This window comes from Salmo salar, chromosome 18, assembly GCF_965601325.2.
Source record: "Salmo salar chromosome 18, fSalSal1, whole genome shotgun sequence".
Classification (NCBI taxonomy): Eukaryota; Metazoa; Chordata; class Actinopteri; order Salmoniformes; family Salmonidae; genus Salmo; species Salmo salar.
In genome coordinates, this window is record NC_138308.1 from 73,449,442 (window position 1) to 73,469,479 (window position 20,038).

The following is a 20,038-nucleotide window of genomic DNA, read 5'->3' on the forward strand; positions in this document are numbered from 1 at the left end:
AAGATTATTTTGCTGTTTGAAAACCAATTTCTCCAGAATTTTGCTGAAGAATGTAAGGTTGGAAATTGGCCGATGTGACAAGAAGAAACCTGGGTAATGGGAGACGATTTGACCCAAGTAGTGCTTTAACATACACTTTTTCCTGTGATATAAAGAAAACAACCTTTATTATACATTTATGACATTTTGTCTGCAATCTATGGGTTCGTAAACTTCTCTGTAATACAATTTTCTAAAGCACATATTCTTCTCTCTTATATCAAGCCACAAACGCAGTGGTGTTAAACACGAGGTGAGACGAGGCTACTGACCACAAGCTGCTCATCTCAGCTCTAGGTTAGGAGCAGACCCTCACCATCAGTCCACTGAATCCAATCTGTGTCGTTCAGTACTGGAGCTTTACGCCTATGCAATAGGCGGAACTACACATTTTAACTAGAATGGATATTTGTTTTATTACTCTGTTCCCCTGACAAAAGTCATGAAAAATGATGGTGTCGACTGAGTCATGCGCACTAGCAATACACTCACACACAAATAGAAAACGCAGCCCTGCCACTTGGACACCACTCTGTGAGCCTGTACACACAGCAATGATGATCGCTCTGTGGCTTCTGTATTCACTGGCTCTGATGGGTGAGTTCTCAAGGTGGTTCAATTAGCCATTTTCCGCATGATGAGTAACCTTGCTTGAGACCTGTAGACATACGTTAGCTCCCAGAGCTAATGCCTTGCACAGTCGTGAGTTGCACAGTCTACACTTGGTTGATGAGAGGAAGTTAACCTGTCCTGTTTGCCATTATTATGGTACCAGCATAATGTCTAATATGGGACCTCATCTCCTTAGCAGGTGGCGTCTCAAGTATGAGCAATTGTTCCTATCATCGTCTTCTAGATCACCTGGGTCTGTCACAGAAAAGTGAGAGTTTATCAAATGTGCGGCCGGTGTGGAACTGGACAACACCTACGCCGGTTATGGTGGACACTTATCTATATGGTATTTTGGATGTGGTAAGTATTTTTAGCTCCCTGTAGCTTACAGATTCAGATCTAACTTTCAATACTGTCTGTTGTTTGATATTCCTTGTGTATTGACCCCTGACTGATACATTCATGCATCCTTTGTCCTGTATGTTAATAAACATCTAAAGTCCCCTGTTTAGGGGACCTGCATGGTTCTGGTACCAGTTCAGACCGACATTTTTGCCTATATATCGATCTGTGGACAATGTAGATCAAAATGGCTTGCATTGAGCGGGAGCCCTGGATCTATATATTTTTTTGCCTGTGTGAAGTAGGATGTGAAATCTGAAACCACTTGAAGCTGGGATGTCCCTCCTACCATTTCATTCGCTCTTCCAACTGTCCATCAACTCCTAGCCGAACCTCGTGTCACAGCCACTGACAAAGCACATGCCTGCAATCCTTACATCTTAGCGCAGCAGAAGAGAGTGGTTTCATCACTGTAGCACTTTTGGAGATCAATTTATAGTCATTCATTTAAAACAATTCCTAGATTTTAAACAAAAAACACTTTCTGTTGGTCATGGACAATATATTTGAGAAGAAAGGCGAGTTCCTAACAAGTTCAGGAAGCCAAGCTAGAGCTCTGTGAGACATTGACAGCGATCGGGGCAAACGTTTTGATCAAGAGACCTTTAGAAAATATGCACATTTTCTCTAATACTAAAACATACAAATATGTATGGAAGGTGAAATCTTATAGTTAGCTCTTTTATAATTTTATTACACTATATTTAGTAAGCATGTCATTTTGAGCCTTATTCATACAGTTTTGTTGAATAGGAAATACATCATATAAAATATTTCAAATTTGTATCATATTTGTACTGTATACTTGAGCTTGTGTCCTCAAAAGTGACTACACCTCAGCAATATATAACTATTTTTACCAGAAAGGTGAGATTGTAACCTTTCTTTGAGTATGCAGCATTACGATTTATTGTTTATAGCCCTCCCATAAATAATTACTTTTGGGGATTACATGGATTACATTTTTGATTACATTTAGTTACATTTAACTGGTTGTCCTGTATGTTAAAGTGACTAGTACTAAACTGATTTCAGCACTTTGTAATACAGTGCACTGAATGATATCTGTGTAATTAAATGCACAATATGTACTGCACTACCACACACTCCAGTGTTGTCTCTGTGACATCCTTTCATTTCTGATTGTTTGCAGAATGAGAAGTCCCAAACCTTCACCTCCCATGTGATGATCTCAATGGTAAGTACAGTTAATCATAATTAGTTATCATTTAGATTGACTAGGGCGGCAGGTCGCCTAGTGGTTAGAGCGTTGGACTAGTAACCGAAAGGTTGCAAGATTAAATCACTGAGCTGACAAGGTAAAAATCTGTCGTTCTGCCCCTGAACAAGGCAGTTAACCCACTGTTCCTAGGCCGTCATTGAAAATAAGAATTTGTTCTTAACTGACTTGCCTAGTAAAATAAAAAAAATAAGATGTGGTTGGGGCAGGTAGGTTAATTCCACGGGACCATCATTTAGCTGAGACTCACTTTAAAATGTATGCCAAACAAAAATGTATGATTGCAAAGTAGCGGACAACTATCAAACCGATTGAAAGTATAAGGGAGATATCTGCGAACAAATGCCATGGCATCAAGGCTCCTTTTCTTTTTAAACAGGTGTTTGAGTCGTGTGGTTGCAATATTAACAGTCTCTTGTCTCTGCTCTATCTTGGCATGCATCATTCAAGAATCAAGGCTATATTTCAATTGTTTGCAGTGCAATGGACATACAATGCAAAATGTCTCAGTAAAGACTGTATGGGTTGGCAATACACAGTATAGAAAACAGGCTGGCCCGCAACGTAGACCTACAAGCGTGGACACAAATTTGCACACAAAAAAAGGAGGATTTCAGAAAAAAATTATAAATAGCACCTAAATAGCAGCCAAAGACAGTATATACTGTAGCTATTTATAGTACACTGTATAATGAAACAATTTCTAGTAAGCTAGTGTTTTGAGGGTGGACTGACTATTATTTGGCATTAATAGACTGGTTTTTACAAACAACAACTTTTTATCCAAAGCACGAGGACGGCTCATGTAATGCAGGTTCAGTTAGCCTATACAGGACAGCTACCAAATCCATTGGTAGCTGATTGTCAAATAAATTTTCGATACAAAAGAATAACAATCTGCAATGTTTGAATTTCCAACTTTAATTACTCAAAAAGTAAGCCCATTATTGCCATCAGCCAGCGGTCTAAAAATGCAGCATTGTGACACCGTGTATAGCTTCTTGAAATGTTAGGCTTAACCTGAGAAAATTACAACCAAATAGACCTACCAATAAACATTCATCCATTAGCTAAAGCAAAGCCCTGGCACCATAGAAAGCCTATCATCAATTAGATAGACATGTAGCTGCATAGTCATGTTGCAACTTCAGCCCCATGGACAGCGGTCTACTTTGAGTGTCTGTCTGGATGACACATTCGATTATTATTATTTATTTTTTGGGGGGGATTGCACAAGGACTACTTTTAACATAGAGTTGAATGGTTTATTTAACTTTGCGGTCATTTGTTTTTGTTTGGCATAGATTTTAAAGCGAAAAATATGAGCCTCAGCGTAATTCCTTTACCATGGAATTGCCCAGTGACTATAGATTATATTGATATAACGTCAATCCATCTCTAAAAGGCTGTGAATGTCTTCATCTCATTTGACCTCTCATATTTGATATTGAATACTCAACCTGCCTAATCAGAAATAAGAACCATTCATCATCAATATGAATGTCATTGGTTCCTCATGACTCAATTACACTCTTGACCAATAACAACCATCCATTCACTGCAGTGTTATATCATGTTTTAATAAAAACATTGACTGCGGTTTTATTCACCCATGAGCCTCTTCGCTCCCATGTCTTTTTACAGGGCTGGGAGAATGAACTGATATCGTGGGAACCCAATGACTGGTGTGGGATTGAGAGCGTAGCAGTTCCCAGAGACATGCTGTGGATACCAGACGTTATGATCTTAGAGGAGTGAGTATCATTCATCATAGGGATGTTGAAATGATTGATATCATTTGCGCATGCTTAAAACGCCATGATGTAAAAAGTAATGGAAGTGTAGAGTACTCTAGTGAATGTCAATGTCGATAATGGTGCATGCTTGACAAGAGGTTCAATAACACATCCAAAACATCCTTAACAATGGGCATTAGCATTGGGTGTGAGAACCACATTTCTCTGGCTGTGTTTAGCACACTGTTTCAGGGACAACATATACCGTAGATTACAGGTACTTTTATGAAAAGGCTGTTTTCACTCATAGTAATTAGTACGGATGTGTTTCCTACTGCAATCTGCTCTCTTCATAAGCCTCTTAAAAACAGCAAATATGTCTCATTGACTGAGAGAGCGCAGCTGAGTAAACTCATTTCAGTCCATACATATCTGGAGTGTCCTATGACTACATCAAGTCGCTATCAGACAATACTTGTAAAAATGTCAATTGTTAAACCCTTACTGTGTACCTATGTTTGTCCTGTGTAACTGTGGTCCTTTCTTTGTTTGTTGAAATCCATAATTTTTCATTAAACTCTAATCGTAGGCTGAGATTCAATTGCACTGTGTCATCATCTTAGAGAAACAGAAACGAGAAAGATGATTGTATTTGATGAGTTATATTAAAAAGTATGGATTTCAGCAAACAAAGCAAGGACCACAGTATCGACTAATAGCAACTCAATATAGCCGGTGGTACACTCCACCGCAACTCAACTCCATAGAGATGTATACTGCATATGGACAGAGTTGAGTTTACTCAGCTAGGGAGAGTGATGCCTTGTTTGCTTTTAATGAAAAACACAATGGGCCTGACCTGCAGTCTGATATCTAATGCCAAGTGAAGTTAAACTAAATCTGTTGCTCCATGATGTAATGTTAGCCAAGAAATCATGATTTATTGACAGTATGTCTCTTTAAAATAAGTCAACTCTTACTGTAGCTGAATACTGATACACTGTTGTCTGCACCCTCAGCATTTCTGATACAGGCAGTATCACATTGAGCCCCTACACAGAGGTGGCCCACTCTGGCATGGCCTATGTGACAGAAAGCCGCCGGTTGACCACCACCTGCAAGATGAATCTTTTTAAGTTCCCCTTTGACACCCAGAACTGCAGCATTACCTTTATTTCCTTTATGCTTAAAGGTATACACACACACACACACACACACACACACACACACACACACACACACACACACACACACACACACACACACACACACACACACACACACACACACACAGGAGGTATAATAGATTTTCTTTCATCTTTTTACTGATAGGTATAAAGTTGGGGCCCTTCTCCAACAGCATTATCATGAGCCAATTTTCCGAGAAGGTCATGGTTACATTGGGGGAATGGGACTTCCTGGGCATTAGGTTGTCCATGGAAAAGCTCATCTACGACAACAACATTGTTTGGGACAAGCTGGTCTACAAGGTATGCAAATCAGAGAGAGCAAGAATTTGAATAGGAATGTGTTCTCTCATGGTATTTGATCATTCTCAAAAAACAATGTTAAGTCCAGTAAGTTACTATTTTCCTCACAGATCAGCATACGAAGAAGACCCCTTTTATATGTGATCAACCTCCTACTACCACTCTTATTTTTCCTCATCCTGGACTTGGCCTCCTTTTTCATTGATGAGGCCAAGGGGGAAAAGCTGGGCTACAAAGTGACCATACTCTTGTCCATCTCTGTCTTACTGCTGATTCTCAATGACATCCTGCCTTCCACAGCAGATGACCTGCCACTCATAGGTAATAATATTAACTACCAATCATACCATGTCAAATCTCAATCCATATCTACCTCTCCAAATCAAATCAAAGTGTATTTGTCACGTGCGCCGAATACAACAGGTGTAGACCTTACAGGGAAATGCTTACTTACAGGCTCTAACCAACAGCGCAAAAAAGGTATTAGGTGAACAATAGGTAAGTAAAGCAATAAAAACAACAGTAAAAAGACAGTGAAAAATAACAGTAGCAAGGCTATATACAGTAGCGAGGCTATAACAGTAGCGAGGCTACATACAGACACCGGTTAGTCGGGCTGACTGAGGTAGTATGTACATGCTGACTGAGGTAGTATGTACACGCCTTCCCTGTAGCTCAGTTGGTAGAGCATGGTGTTTGCAACACCAGGGTTGTGGGTTCGATTCCCACGGGGGGCCAGCACAGGAAAAAAAAAATGTATGAAATTAAATGTATGCATTCACTACTGTAAGTCGCTCTGGATAAGAGCGTCTGCTAAATGACAAAAAAAAAAAAATGTAAAAAATGTAGATATGGTTAAAGTGACTATGCATATATGATAAACAGAGAGTAGCAGTAGCGTAAAAGAGGGTTTGGCGGGTGGTGGGTGGCGGGACACAATGCAGATAGCCTGGTTAGCCAATGTGCAGGGACACTGGTTGGTTGGGCCAATTGAGGTAGTATGTACATGAATGTATAGTTAAATTGACTATGCATATATGATAAACAGAGAGTAGCAGCAGCGTAAAAGAGGGGTGGGGGGGCACACAATGCAAATAGTCCGGGTAGTCATTTGATTACCTGTTCAGGAGTCTTAGGCTTGGGGGTAAAAACTGTTGAGAAGCCATTTTGTCCTAGACTTGGCCCTCCGGTACCGCTTGCCATGCGTTAGTAGAGAGAACAGTCTATGACTGGGGTGGCTGGGGTCTTTGACATTTTTTAGGGTCTTCCTCTGACACCGCCTGGTGTAGGTCCAGGATGGCAGGAAGCGTAGCCCCAGTGATGTACTGGGCCGTATGCACTACCCTCTGTAGTGCCTTGCGGTCGGAGGCCGAGCAATTGCTGTACCAGGCAGTGATGCAACCAGTCAAGTGCTCTTGATGTTGCAGCTGTATAACCTTTTGAGGATCTGAGGACCAATGCCAAATCTTTTTAGTTTCCTGAGGGTGAATAGGCTTTGTCGTACCCTATTCACGACTGTCTTGGTGTGTTTGGACCGTTCTAGTTTGTTGGTGATGTGAACACCAAGGAACTTGAAGCTCTCAACCAGCTCCGTCGATGAGAATGGGGGCGTGCTTGGTCCTCCTTTTCCTGTAGTCCACAATCATCTCCTTAGTCTTGGTTACGTTGAGGGATAGGTTGTTATTCTGGCACAACCTGGCCAGGTCTCTGACCTCCTCCCTATAGGCTCCCTATAGGCTGTTGACCTGTTTTAAGGTCTTACTCACGTCGGCTATGGAGAGCTTGATCACACAGTCGTCCGGAACAGCTGATGCTCTCATGCATGCCTCAGTGTTGCTTGCCTCGAAGTGAGCATAGAAGTGATTTAGCTCGTCTGGTAGGCTCATGTCACTGGGCAGCTCGCGGCTGTCCTTCCCTTTGCAGTTTGTAATACTTTGCAAGCCCTGCCACATAAGACGAGCGTTGGAGCCGGTGTAGTACGATTCAATCTTAGCCCTGTATTGACGCTTTGCCTGTTTTATGGTTCATCGGAAGGCATAGCAGGACTTCTTATAAGCTTCCAGGTTAGAGTCCCACACCTTGAAAGCAGCAGCTCTACCCTTTAGCTCAGTGCGAATGTTGCCTGTAATCCATGGCTTCTGGTTGGGGTATGTCCGTACAGTCACTGTGGGGACAACGTCCTTGATGCACTTATTGATAAAGCCAGTGACTAATGTGGTGTACTCCTCAATGCCATCGGAAGAATCCCGGAACATGTTCCAGTCTGTGATAGCACCACAGTGGACTGTGACAAATAGATGCTAGCTAAGCTAAAACTGTTTTGCAAGGCTAATGTTTTCTAATTAACTTTTTGATTATGGCTAAGCTGTTAGCACTTCATGTTATTTTGTACCGTAAATGGTCAAGTCTGGTCATCTGGGGCCACAGTTGACATTTTGTGGATAAAAAGAACATGTCAAGCAGTTACGTGATTATAGGAACACATCTCTATCAGTTTATGATAACACAAGCCCACAGTAAACCTGCACTTTTGTTATTAAGGATAGGAAATGTACAATGTGAAGTCTTCATCTCCTCTTCACATCATTTGTCCTCCATCTCCAGCTCTTTACTGCATCGTAATCTTTGCCCTCACGGGGCTCAGTCTCCTGGAGACCATGCTGGTGAGCTTCCTGATTGATATGGACAGCAGGGTTGATCACGACGTCCAGACCTCTTCTAAGACCTGTGAGGAGACTCCGGAAGAGACCGACTGTCAAAGAGGTGAAATCTCTCATTCTTTTGTCATCCTCATAAGAGTGTTCATTCTTGGGTAAACGCCACATTGATTCTAGGAGGGGAGGAAGGGGATTGTTCATGATGCTCAAGATCTTTCCTTATGTTTCTAATACTTGCTACAAAACCTCCCATTTTCTTCCTAGAGTCTCAGAGAGATGCTGAGATCAGCCTGGTGAAGGTTGAGGACATTCCAAACAAGGACCTTAATGGAGACTGGCTGAGCAACCCCCGCCTACTGCAGCGGATCCTAGAGGTGCGGAACATACGGCAGAAATGTTTTTTTGCTAGCGTGAGATGTGACAAAAAAAAGCCTGGGTACTGGGAGAGAGTGGGCCGACAAATTGACCAGGCTTACTTTTGCCTTTATCTCATCACCACCATTGGTTTTCTGGTATTCACTTATCATCAGTGGCTTCATTAGTTTTGCACTTTATAAGGTGTGTGTAGATCATGTCTTGGCGCTCTAGGCCCCTTGTGTTTGTCTGCTATTTGCCTATATTCTAGAATATATATTTAGCTATACTCACATGCCTTGTGTTTGACCTTACATTTTTAAGTTACTTGACCCGTGCGATCTTCTTCTTCTTTCAAATTGGTTGTACATGGTGTCTGTATCTGTAGAGTTGTCCTTCATGATATTACTTTGTGGTTGAGTTTACGGATGGTAAATAAACTGCTAGTTTGCTTTGCTCGTGTGTTTACTGTCCTTCATAACAAAATAAATCCCCCAAAACCAAAGTAGTGCTTAACATACACTTTTTCCCATGATATAAAGAAAACAACCTTTATTCTACATTTAGGACATTTTGTCTGCAATCTATCGGTTAGTAAACCTATCTGTAATACAATTTTTTAAAGCACATTCTTCTGTTCATGAATATTAATAAATATTCAGAACACTATAAAACAATTTAATGTTCCTTTTATCCTTTCGTAAAATACACATTTTCTTTAAAGATTTGATAGAATATGTATTTTTACATGCTTTATAATAGATGCAACATTATTATAATGTGTGTGTGTGTGTCTCGGTGTGTAAGCATTTGTTTGAGTTCAAACCACAAACTCATCAGTGGTGTTAAAGGGTGTATATGAAACAAGGGGTCATGGAGAAGGAAACCCTTCACTAGGCACCATAGTATTGTTTTTCAGTTTATTTATAAACATATTATCGCTAAAAAAGTAACAATATTAATTTTAAACAAACGGTTTGTGAAGTACTTTTGAAAGTTCTGGATGTTTGGCGTTCTGAAACAATGGAATTTGACGTCAGTAGGGGAAACAGTCAAGCAACTGCAGCATACAAGCTCTGGAGCAATGTGTTAAGGAGAGAGCCTTCTATCAGTGGAGATCAAAGGTGAGACAGATGTCATTTTTTATAATTTACCATAACGTGTACACTGAGTGTACAAAACATTAGGAACACCTGCTCTTTCCCATGACAGACTGACCAGGCGAAAGCTATGATCCCTTATTGATGTCAATCCCCTTCAATCAGTGTTGATGAAGGGGAGAAGACAGTTTAAAAAATGATTTTTAAGTCTTGAGACAATTAAGACATGGATTGTGTATGTGTGCCATTAAGAGGGTGAATGGGCAAGATAAAAGACTTAAGTGCCTTTAAAACAGGTTATGGTAGTAGGTGCCAGGCACACCGGTTTGAGTGTGTCAAGAACTGCAACGCTGCTGGGTTTTTCACACTCAACAGTTTCCTGTATGTTCCAAGAATGGTCCACCACTTAAAGGTTATTCAGCCAACTTGACACTACTGTGGGAAGCATTGGAGTCAACATGGGCCAGTATTCCTGTGGAACGCTTTCGACACCTTGTAGAATCCATGATCCGACAAATTGAGGCAGTTCTGGGGGCAAAAGGGGGTGCAACTCAATATTAGGAAGGTGCTCCGAATGTGTACACTCAGCGTATATTTAAGCAATAATGCACAAGGGGGTGTGTTATATGGCCAATATACCACGGCTAAGGGCTGTTCTTAGACGCAATGCCTTATTGCTATTATAAACTGGTTACTAATGTAATTAGAGCAGTAACAAGAAATGTTTTGTCATACCCATGGTATACGGTCTGATATACCACAGCTGTCAGCCAATCAGCATTCAGGGCCCGAACCACCCAGTGTATATTTAAATCTGTACAGTATATGGAAACACTAAAACAATAGAGTGGGATATCCCCTGGAAGAGTGTGTAGAAGGCTTTAATACTGAGAGGTACGCAATTTACAGATTTTGTTTTGTGTTCGCTGCTGGCATCTGAACTGATCCTGAAACTTGATAACAAAAATAAGCCCTACCCTGAGAACATGTTGGGGTTACTACGCTTCATACACAACCTCCATGAGCACTAGTAAGACAAATGTTTTTCCAAGTACTAAAAGTTGTCCCTCTCTTACCATTGAAGGAGGCTTAGTGTTTCTTTCTCCATCTGCAGTGCTGAGAATACAGGTGTTGACCTGATGATGACCGTCCCTGATCTCTTCCAGACTGGTCTCAGACTAGAGATAACATGGTACTCAAATTAGTATAATATTTTAGGATTGGTATGGTTACATAAGATATAAGGTTATTTAAGGCAAAAAAAGACAGGAGTGCGATTGGTCAGGGTGGATGGGTAAGTGTATAACGCGAATGTCTAGTAAGCCAAAGGTTGCATATTCAAATCTCATCACGGACAACTTTAGCGTTTTTGCAACTTTGCAACTACTTAGCATGTTAGCTAACCCTTCCCCTAACCTTGACCGTTTTAGCTAACCCTTCCCCTAACCTTAATGCTTTGACCTAACTCCTAACCTTAACCCCTAGTGCTAGCTAATGTTAGCCACAACAAATTGGAATTCATAACATATACACTACCAGTCAAAAGTTTTAGAACACCTACTCATTCAAGGGTTTTTCTTGATGTTTACTATTTTCTACATTGTAGATTAGCACATATTGAATCATGTAGTAACCAACAAAGTGTTAAACAAATCAAAATATATTTTATATTTGAGATTCTTCAAATAGCCACCCTTTGCCTTGATGAGAGCTTTGCACACTCTTGGCATTCTCTCAACCAGCTTAATGAGGTAGTCACCTGGAATGCATTTCAATTAACGGGTGTGCCTTGTTAAAAGTTAATTTGTGGAGTTTGAGCCAATCAGTTGTGTTGTGACAAGGTAGGGGGAGATACAGAATATATCTCTATTAAGTAAAAGACCAAGTCCATATTATGGCAAGAACAGCTCAAATAAACAAATAGAAACAACAGTCCATCATTACTTTAAGAAATAAAGGTCAGTCAATACAGAACATTTCAAGAACTTTGAAAGTTTCTTCATGTGCAGTCGCAAAAACCATCAAGCGCTATGATGAAACTGGCTCTCATGAGGACCGCCACAGGAATGGAAGACCAGAGTTACCTCTGCTGCAGAGAATAAGTTCATTAGTTACCAGCCTCAGAAATTGCAGCCCAAATAAATGCTTTACAGAGTTCAAGTAACAGACACATCTCAACATCAACTATTCAGAGGAGACTGTGTGAATCAGGCCTTCATGTTCAAATTGCTGCAAAGAAACCACTACTAAAGGACACCATTAAGAAGAAGAGACTTGCTCGGGCCAAGAAACACGAGCAATGGACATTAGACCGGTGGAAATTTTCCTTTGGTCTGGAGTCCAAATTTGAGATTTTTGGTTCCAACCACCGTTTCTTTGTGAGACGCGGTGTGGGTAAGCGGATGATCTCCGCATGTGTATTTCCCACCATGAAGCATGGAGGAGGAGGTGTTATAGTGTGGAGGTCCTTTACTAGTGACACTGTCTGTGTTTATTTACAATTTAAGGCACACTTAACCAGCATGGCTACCACAGCATTCTACAGCAATACACCATCCCGTTTTAGTTTGGGCTTAGTGGGACTATAATTTGTTTTTCAACAGGACAATCACCCAACACACCTCCAGGCTGTGTAAGGGCTATTTTACCAAGAAGGAGAGTGATGGAGTACTGCATCAGATGACCTGGCCTCCACAGTCCCCCGACCTCAAACAAATTGAGATGGTTTGGGATGAGTCAGACCGCAGAGTGAAGGAAAAGCAGCCAACAAGTGCTCAGCATATGTGTGAACTGATGGACATCCACACACGAATACAGATCATACGAAACGTAACATATCATACTAAATGGAGTGTCTCAGATTTACGTACAGAATAATACGAAACGCTCTGACACTACGTTGTCTTTTCGGATGCGTCTATATATTTACCAAGAAACAGGGTTGTAATTCAAGGTCAGATTTTTTTTTTATGAACTATTGTCGTACTTTTGACTTTTTGTAAGTAGAGACAGTGATCTGTGTAAAGGACATGTCATGCTATATTTTCACTGATAGAGTTAATATCCATATGATTTTTAGAAATCAACATCTTACATGGTAAATCCTACCTATCATGGGAGTTTATAGAAAGTACTGTATGATTTTTTTTGCATTTGAATGTAATCCTTGTTAGGCTATTGTTAATTTGTTTCAGTTTACTTATGATAGCAATGACTTTGATATGATAGCGATTACTTTATTGTTCATAGAGTTGTTGTATTTTACACTGAGCTCAATCATGAGCTCAATACGGAAGTGGTCTGAAGCAGATGCTAAACTACAGGACTGTTACACTAGCACAGACTGGAATATTTTCAGGGATTCATCCAATGGCATTGACGAGCGCAAACTTGAATGTTGTGAAAATTCTGTGCAACTTCAAGGGCACGTTTACTGTGAACACTGAGGCTGTACCCAGTTTAAGTTACAGTTTTAATAGTGGCCATGTAGGCTACTGTGGCTATTTGATCATAATGTAGGCCTACCATCAAAAACAATGGAGGAAATTGTAACGGCTGTCTTCTGTAGAAATGGACCAAGGCGCAGCAGGTATGTGAATACTCATCTTTAATTAAAATAAAGGAGTAGAGCATCCACTTAACAATTCAAACAATATATACGACAGGAACAGTTTTGCAGGCACACAACACGCAGTGCAAAAACAACTACCCACGAAAACCAAACAAACACACACCTACTTATGGGACTCCCAATCAGAGGCAACTAGAAACACCTGCCTCCAATTGAGAGTCCAGCACCCAAAACTACACATAGAAAAACAAACCTAGAACCTATACCAAACTAATACACCCCACTACACCACACACAAAACCCCATAATACAAAACAAATATACCTCTGCCACGTCCTGACCAAATATAATAGAAATAATACCTAAATATTGGTCAGGACGTGACATTACCCCCCCCTAAAGGTGCAGACCCCGGAATGCACCTTAAAAGAAAACACAAAAAATCCCCATTACCCCAACAAAACCAAAAAGCAATACCCCCTAAACAATAAGGGAGGGAAGGGAGGGTGGCTGCCGTCAACGATGGCACTGTGCTACACCCTCCCTCCCCAACCCACCTATCCTGGAGGTGGCTCCGGTGCAGGACGTGGACCCTGCTCCACCCTCGGCGTCGCCCACTTCGGTGGAGCCGATAGCTGCGCCAGGCAGACGGACCCCTCGAGCCGGGCCGGGGGACAGGAGGGCCCCTCGGGCCGGGCCGGGGAGCAGGAGGGCCCCTCGGGCCGGGCCGGGGAGCCGGCCCCTCGGGCCGGGCCGGAGAGCAGGAGGGCCCCTCGGGCCGGGCCGGAGAGCAGGAGGGCCCCTCGGGCCGGGCCGGAAGGCATGCGGGCCACTCGGGCCGGGCCGGAAGGCATGCGGGCCACTCGGGCCGGGCCGGAAGGCATGCGGGCCACTCGGGCCGGGCCGGAAGGCATGCGGGCCACTCGGGCCGGGCCGGAAGGCATGCGGGCCGAAATGCATCTCATAACATTTTAACATTTTCTATCATTCAGCCTACAGTAGCAGCCAATGTGTGGTGCTCAATGTAGGCCTATATTTCAATGAGAATCCTAAAGACAAGGAGGTGACTGAAAATGTTTTGTTGTTTGATGCAAGAAACCACTTTACAAACTAAAATGCATTATTATTACTATACCATTATTACAGAGATTCAGACAAATTATGCTACCGTCTGCCTATTGGCTACATAGCTTATTCAAGCCGGTCTCAAAATACAACACCACCCCTTTAAGACAAAAAAAAAGCTTTTTACCTGACTTACTTTTCAAAGATGCCTAGAAATGTACATGTTTTGTGCTCTTGTAGAAAGCAATCACTCCCCTATGGTTAACTGCAAATTATCTATAACTGGGCTAATAACTCACTAACTATCAGAGGATATGAAGAAAATGTTCACACGTGGCTACATGCTGCTCTCGCTTTGATCTCAAAACAAGCGCATCTACTCACGACCGCTCATGCTGTAAACACAGTCCAGTTCAAAGTAAATGGCACAAATCCATATATGGCAATGGTCAATTTGCATATAGGCCTAATGCAGCTCTGATTGTTTATGCCACACCGGTCTGTGTAGAATAGGGACTGAGTAGTGTGTGTCAATGCAATAGAATCCGACTCCGATGCGTTCTGCCTAAAATAAAATCTCTTGCAAAGTTTTTGTTTCAGTATGTTGCATTGAAAGTGGCTAATATTGGGTTGATTCGATCACAATTGCCACAGTGAAGGGAAACATGGTTGATAGTGTTAACAGGGAAAACTCTAGAACAGTGGCCACCAACCTTTTCTGAGTCAAGATCACTTTGTGTCAAAATGCAAGCCGAGACCTACCGCTCAGATTTTTTTTAACATTACTTAAAAAATGCAAGCCAATGCAACATGTGGTGGTTAATTTCTGTATTACCAAATGAGGAGAGACAAACTTCACACACCAGTCAGAGTTATACTTAAACTACATCTTTAATAATAAGAGCTTTGCAATAGCAATGACTTTCAAAGATTCCTTATTTCTAATGAACCGTTGAGAGTGAAAACACAATGGCTACTGAGATCTTTTATAGCAAAGATTCACCCCCCTAGTCGACATAACAAACCACAGATATTAGGAACAGTTCACAAAGGAAGACTTTATAATAAGAAAGGAGTATCCCGTAGCCAGATAGCATTCGCTATAAATTATCGTTCAGTTTGGTCCCTAAGACGAGGTTCTAATTTCGTTCCTGGTACTTCATAGCACAAAACCCATCCAATGGCATAACTCAATTGTCAACTCTAGATACTCCCATCTCAAGTAAAACCCCTTCTTGACCCCTCTCCTGGACAAGCTCACTGAGGGGAGTGAGTCTCTAAGTCATACATTATCCCAGGATAAGTGCAACATCAGAGAGGACATACAATGGTTCCAGACACTGCCATACACCTCCCCCCAATGCCAAAAGAGGGAGTGACTTGCGCACAGACATTGTGGAGACAAGTAATTTGTTCCCCCTTAATCATGCCATCCCTTCACATGGTTTAAGAATAGGTAAAGACACATTCACATATGAAAACCATGTTCCATCCTGTCATCTTCCCTTTCTGATATTCTGCATTGCACCAGAGACATGTAAAAGACAAGCCTGACCTCTCCCCTCTCTGGGCCCCAAGTGACTGAGCCCCAGCTGAGGGAAGAGGTACAACTGCCAACACCAAAGTCCAAAGGGATACATTCTAATAACAAGTATATCACATAAGCATATTATACAGATAAGACATCTTAATTATCTATGTTACCCAACTAATTCTGATTCATCCAGCACAAACATTAGCCAATTAAAAAGAGTACTGTAGCAATGAGGTTTGTGTAGTAAGCTATCGGCCCAATACATTATCACTGCATATTGTCTTTGCTGGAAATGCCCTGCCAATGCATTGTTGTTCTGGAAATTTTTTAAATTATATTAAAACATTTGAGGTAGGCTATATGATCACACCGGTAATAGATCCATTGTTGTATTACTTGTGAGGCACAGCTGAGTGAGCATTTAAATCATTTTCTTTGTATTTTTATTTTACTGGGCTGATGATGCCTGCATCTGATGGTCAGTCTCAGCGAAGGGAGAGAGCAGCAGACTGAGGGTCCGTCTCTCAACATCCCTCCGCTCTCCCTTTCCTCCTCTGACACTGACCAAAAAGGAACACCGTCTTCCAGCTGATGGCGAAACTCTAGTTGCGCCGCGTTATTTCTGCCTCATGCACAAATTCATGTTGTTACTCCTATAAACCGAGAAAGTGAAATATTAAAAGACCCAAGGCACTACTAATAACAACACAAGTCTATAGATATACTTCCTACTCATTCATTACTGCTGCACTGCTTGTTTGTAGCGCTGAGTGGAAATAGGAGGAACGCGCATTTTATGGTTTATAAAAGTGTTGAATGCAAAGTGTTGACAGTGCTGAGTAAGAACGTAAACATGAACTCACTCATAAAAACAGCAGCTCTTTGCTGTATTCACTGTAAGTCTCTTTCTAGTCATGGTTCTAAACTTTTTGAATCTTACAGTATCAATGTTGCTGTAACTTTCTTTTATGACTGCTAATTTACTGCGGACACGATAATCTGAGCCATCCAATTGGCCAGCGGTATGACCATAGTGCACTTGATCTACTCTCTGGGCCCACCGGGAAGGCAGAGTTTGTACCTTCAGACACATTAAATGGTTCTAAATGGCAACAGTTCGCCTACCCGGCACACATGGCAGCTGAATCAGGTGCACCTACCGTCAACAGCCCGAGACAAATAAAACAAAATAGGAACACAAGGCTTTATTGTTGGGTTTTTTACAGAAATGTTTGGCGATCGACTAGGGTACCAGTACCGAGTCAATGCGCAGGGGTACGAGGTAATTGAGGTAGATATGTACATATAGGTAGGGATAAAGTGGCTAGGTAACAGGATCGATAATAAACAGTAACAGCAGCGTATGTGATGAGTCAAAAGAGTGCAAAAAGGGTCAACGCAGGTTGTTAAATAGTTAACCAATAGCTACCCAGACTAACTAGTTAGCAGTCTTATGGCTTGGGGGGTAGAAGCTGTTCAGGGTCCTGTTGGTTCCAGACTTGGTGCATCTGTACCGCTTGCCGTGCAGTAGAAGAGAGAACAGTCTATGACTTGGGTGGTTGGAGTCTGACAATTTTTGGGGCCTTCTTCTGACACTGCTTGGTATAGAGGTCCTGGATGGCAGGGAGCTCAGCCCGAGTGATGTACTGGGCCATATGTACTACCCTCTGTAGCGCCTATTGGTCGGATGCCAAGTAGTTGCCTTACCAAGTGGTGATGCAGCCAGTCAAGATTGTCTCAATGGTGCAGCTGTATAAAATGTTTAGGATCTGAGGGGCCATGCCGAATCATTTCAGCCTCCTGAGGGGGAAGAGGCGTTGTAGTGCCCTCTTCACGACTGTATTGGTGTGTTTGGACTATGATAATTGCTTAGTGATGTGGACACCGAGGAACTTGACCTGCTCTAGAAAGTTGAGTGAAATTCAATCTTGTGCTTCTCTCTGTGGGCTGATATTTCTGTGCTGCGTGGCAGTCTCGGGCTACTGCGGGCACGCAATGATTTTAGAGGGAGCATTGGTGCTAGGCATTCCCATGTATACAGCCAAGTTATCGTTACTCATTGTGCAGGGGGAGACCGGTGATGGTTGTAACACGGGATAGTTGTAATACTTGCAAAGCCTCCAATCAGGAGTGAGGTAGAATCATGTGATTCACTGTGCACATGTTCAGTTTAGTCCTGAACCCTCCTGTGAAAAAGCAAGTCCCTGTGATAAACTGCAGATTCTATTGACAGATATCTGATTTTGAGGTAAGAAAGTAATTATTTTAGCCATATCTGTATTTGTGATGTCATCAACTGCTTTGTTGTTCCATTCACCAAACTTATATCAGGTTTATAACCAGTTTGTGGAGATATTTTATGCAAGTTAGCAATGCAAAATTTTTAACATTTTGCTCAAATGGAAGCAAGGGTCAGGGTTAGTTGTAACAACGTGAGAAAATGTTACAACTAACCCTGCGTAAAACTGGATGTTTTTGGTACATGTTTTCTTTTACTTTCAGCATGTCTAGATCATGGACAAGAAAGACAGACAGGGGAGTATCTCTCCACACTTTGAAAAGAGCATCAAATTATGTAGCAGAGTAGGGGAAGTTAATCAGATCGGTTGCAAAGTTGTATGGGATGTCATGTAACTCTGCAAAGAGAGAAAGAAGCTACTGGAGAAGGGGTCGAGAGAGCTTCCTCATGTTGGCTACCGTAGTGGAAACAGGGTCTTCATGGATGAGCAGGAGCAGAAGTTGTCAGAGTATCTCTTGAGAGCAGCTGATCTATATTATGGATTGTCACCTCGTGAGATAAGCATTTGATAGAAATTAGTGAGGAGTAAGTCAGGGCAAAGTTAGCAGTTAACATTGGTGGCAACTAAGGTCAAGGGAGGGAGTACTAATGTAAATTATTAATGTAAAGTATTAATTGGGAGAAGTAATTAACATATTTTATTATATTGTTCAGGTCAGAAAATGTGCCTACCAACTCGCTGTACAATATGGTTGCAAGCATCCTCAGTCATGGGATGAGAACTCTATGGCGGGAGCAGACTGGTTCTCGTCTTACCTAAAGCGGCACCCTACTCTCTCCATTAGGAGTGCTGAAGCAACTTGTCTGTCACGGGCCACACGTTTCAACAGAACAAATGAAGCAAAGTTTTTCAGCAAACTAGGAGAGGTGATAAATAAATACAGCTTTAATGGCAATGACATATGGAATGTTGACGAGACAGGAATAACCACAGTACAAACACCTGATAGAAATGGTTGCGAAATGTGGCACCAAACAGGTAGGCTCAATCACCTCAGCAGAAAGGGGTACACTAGTGTCAATGGCATGTGCTATAAATGCAATAGGAAACTAAATCCCCCCCAGCTTTTGTTTTCCCATGCAAAAGATACCAGAACCACTTTGTACGGGATGGACCAATTGGATGTGTTGAATGTGGAATTGGATCTGGCTGGATGCAGGAGGATAACTTCCTCATTTTCCTTGAACACTTCCACAAACATACCAAGGTCAGCCTGGAAAGGAAGATGGTCCTTCTCCTTGACAACCACAGCTCACACCTGTCTATCAGGGCCATTGATTTCTGTAGGTGCTCTGGCATAGTCTTGCTTTCTTTCCCCCTACACTTTTCACAAAAGCTCCAGTCCCTAGACAGGAGTGTGTTGAAGAAAATGGTGAACTCTGCCAGTGATGCATGGATGAGGATGAACCCCGGAAAGACCATGATCATATATGACATTCCAGGCATTGTCAAAACAGCACTTCCAGGTGCCACAACACCCACCAATATACAGGCTGGGTTCAGGTGCACCGGCATTTTAGCATACAACCCTGATATATTTCAGGAATGTGACTTTGCACCCTCACTTGTCACTAATCGTCCTGCTCCAGCTGACACACTGGCCATGCCAGCTGCCTTCCAGGTCACCTCTTTAGCCACCTCTCAGGCCACTGTGCCCTCTGCTATCCAGCCCACCTCTCAGGCCACCTCTCCAGCTGCCTCCCAGGCCACCTCTCCAGCTGCCTCCCAGGCCACCTCTCCAGCTGCCTCCCAGGCCACCTCTCCAGCCACTTCATTAATCATGTAAAAAATAACTCATTAGCAATCTTGGGGCACCACGGAAAAAGTTTAATGAGTTACCATTTCCCAAATTAACTCAAGAATATATCGTTATCATACCAGTCATCCATTCATTATTATTATTACCTCATAGTCTCATTCTGAACGTCGTTGACTTCA

The 20,038-nt window shown here is 42.1% G+C and overlaps 1 protein-coding gene across 1 annotated transcript; it reads left to right on the forward strand.

Moving 5' to 3' along the window:
* Positions 1-596: 596 nt before the first annotated feature.
* On the forward strand, positions 597-19,886 carry LOC106577707 (5-hydroxytryptamine receptor 3A-like). Its single transcript, XM_082964556.1, has 11 exons — positions 597-636; positions 896-1,011; positions 2,207-2,251; positions 3,938-4,047; positions 5,049-5,221; positions 5,362-5,519; positions 5,630-5,840; positions 8,124-8,282; positions 8,441-8,550; positions 19,437-19,566; positions 19,690-19,886. The coding sequence occupies exons 1-11, from the start codon at positions 597-599 to the stop codon at positions 19,884-19,886; spliced, it is 1,449 nt and encodes a 482-aa protein (XP_082820682.1).
* Positions 19,887-20,038: the final 152 nt, after the last annotated feature.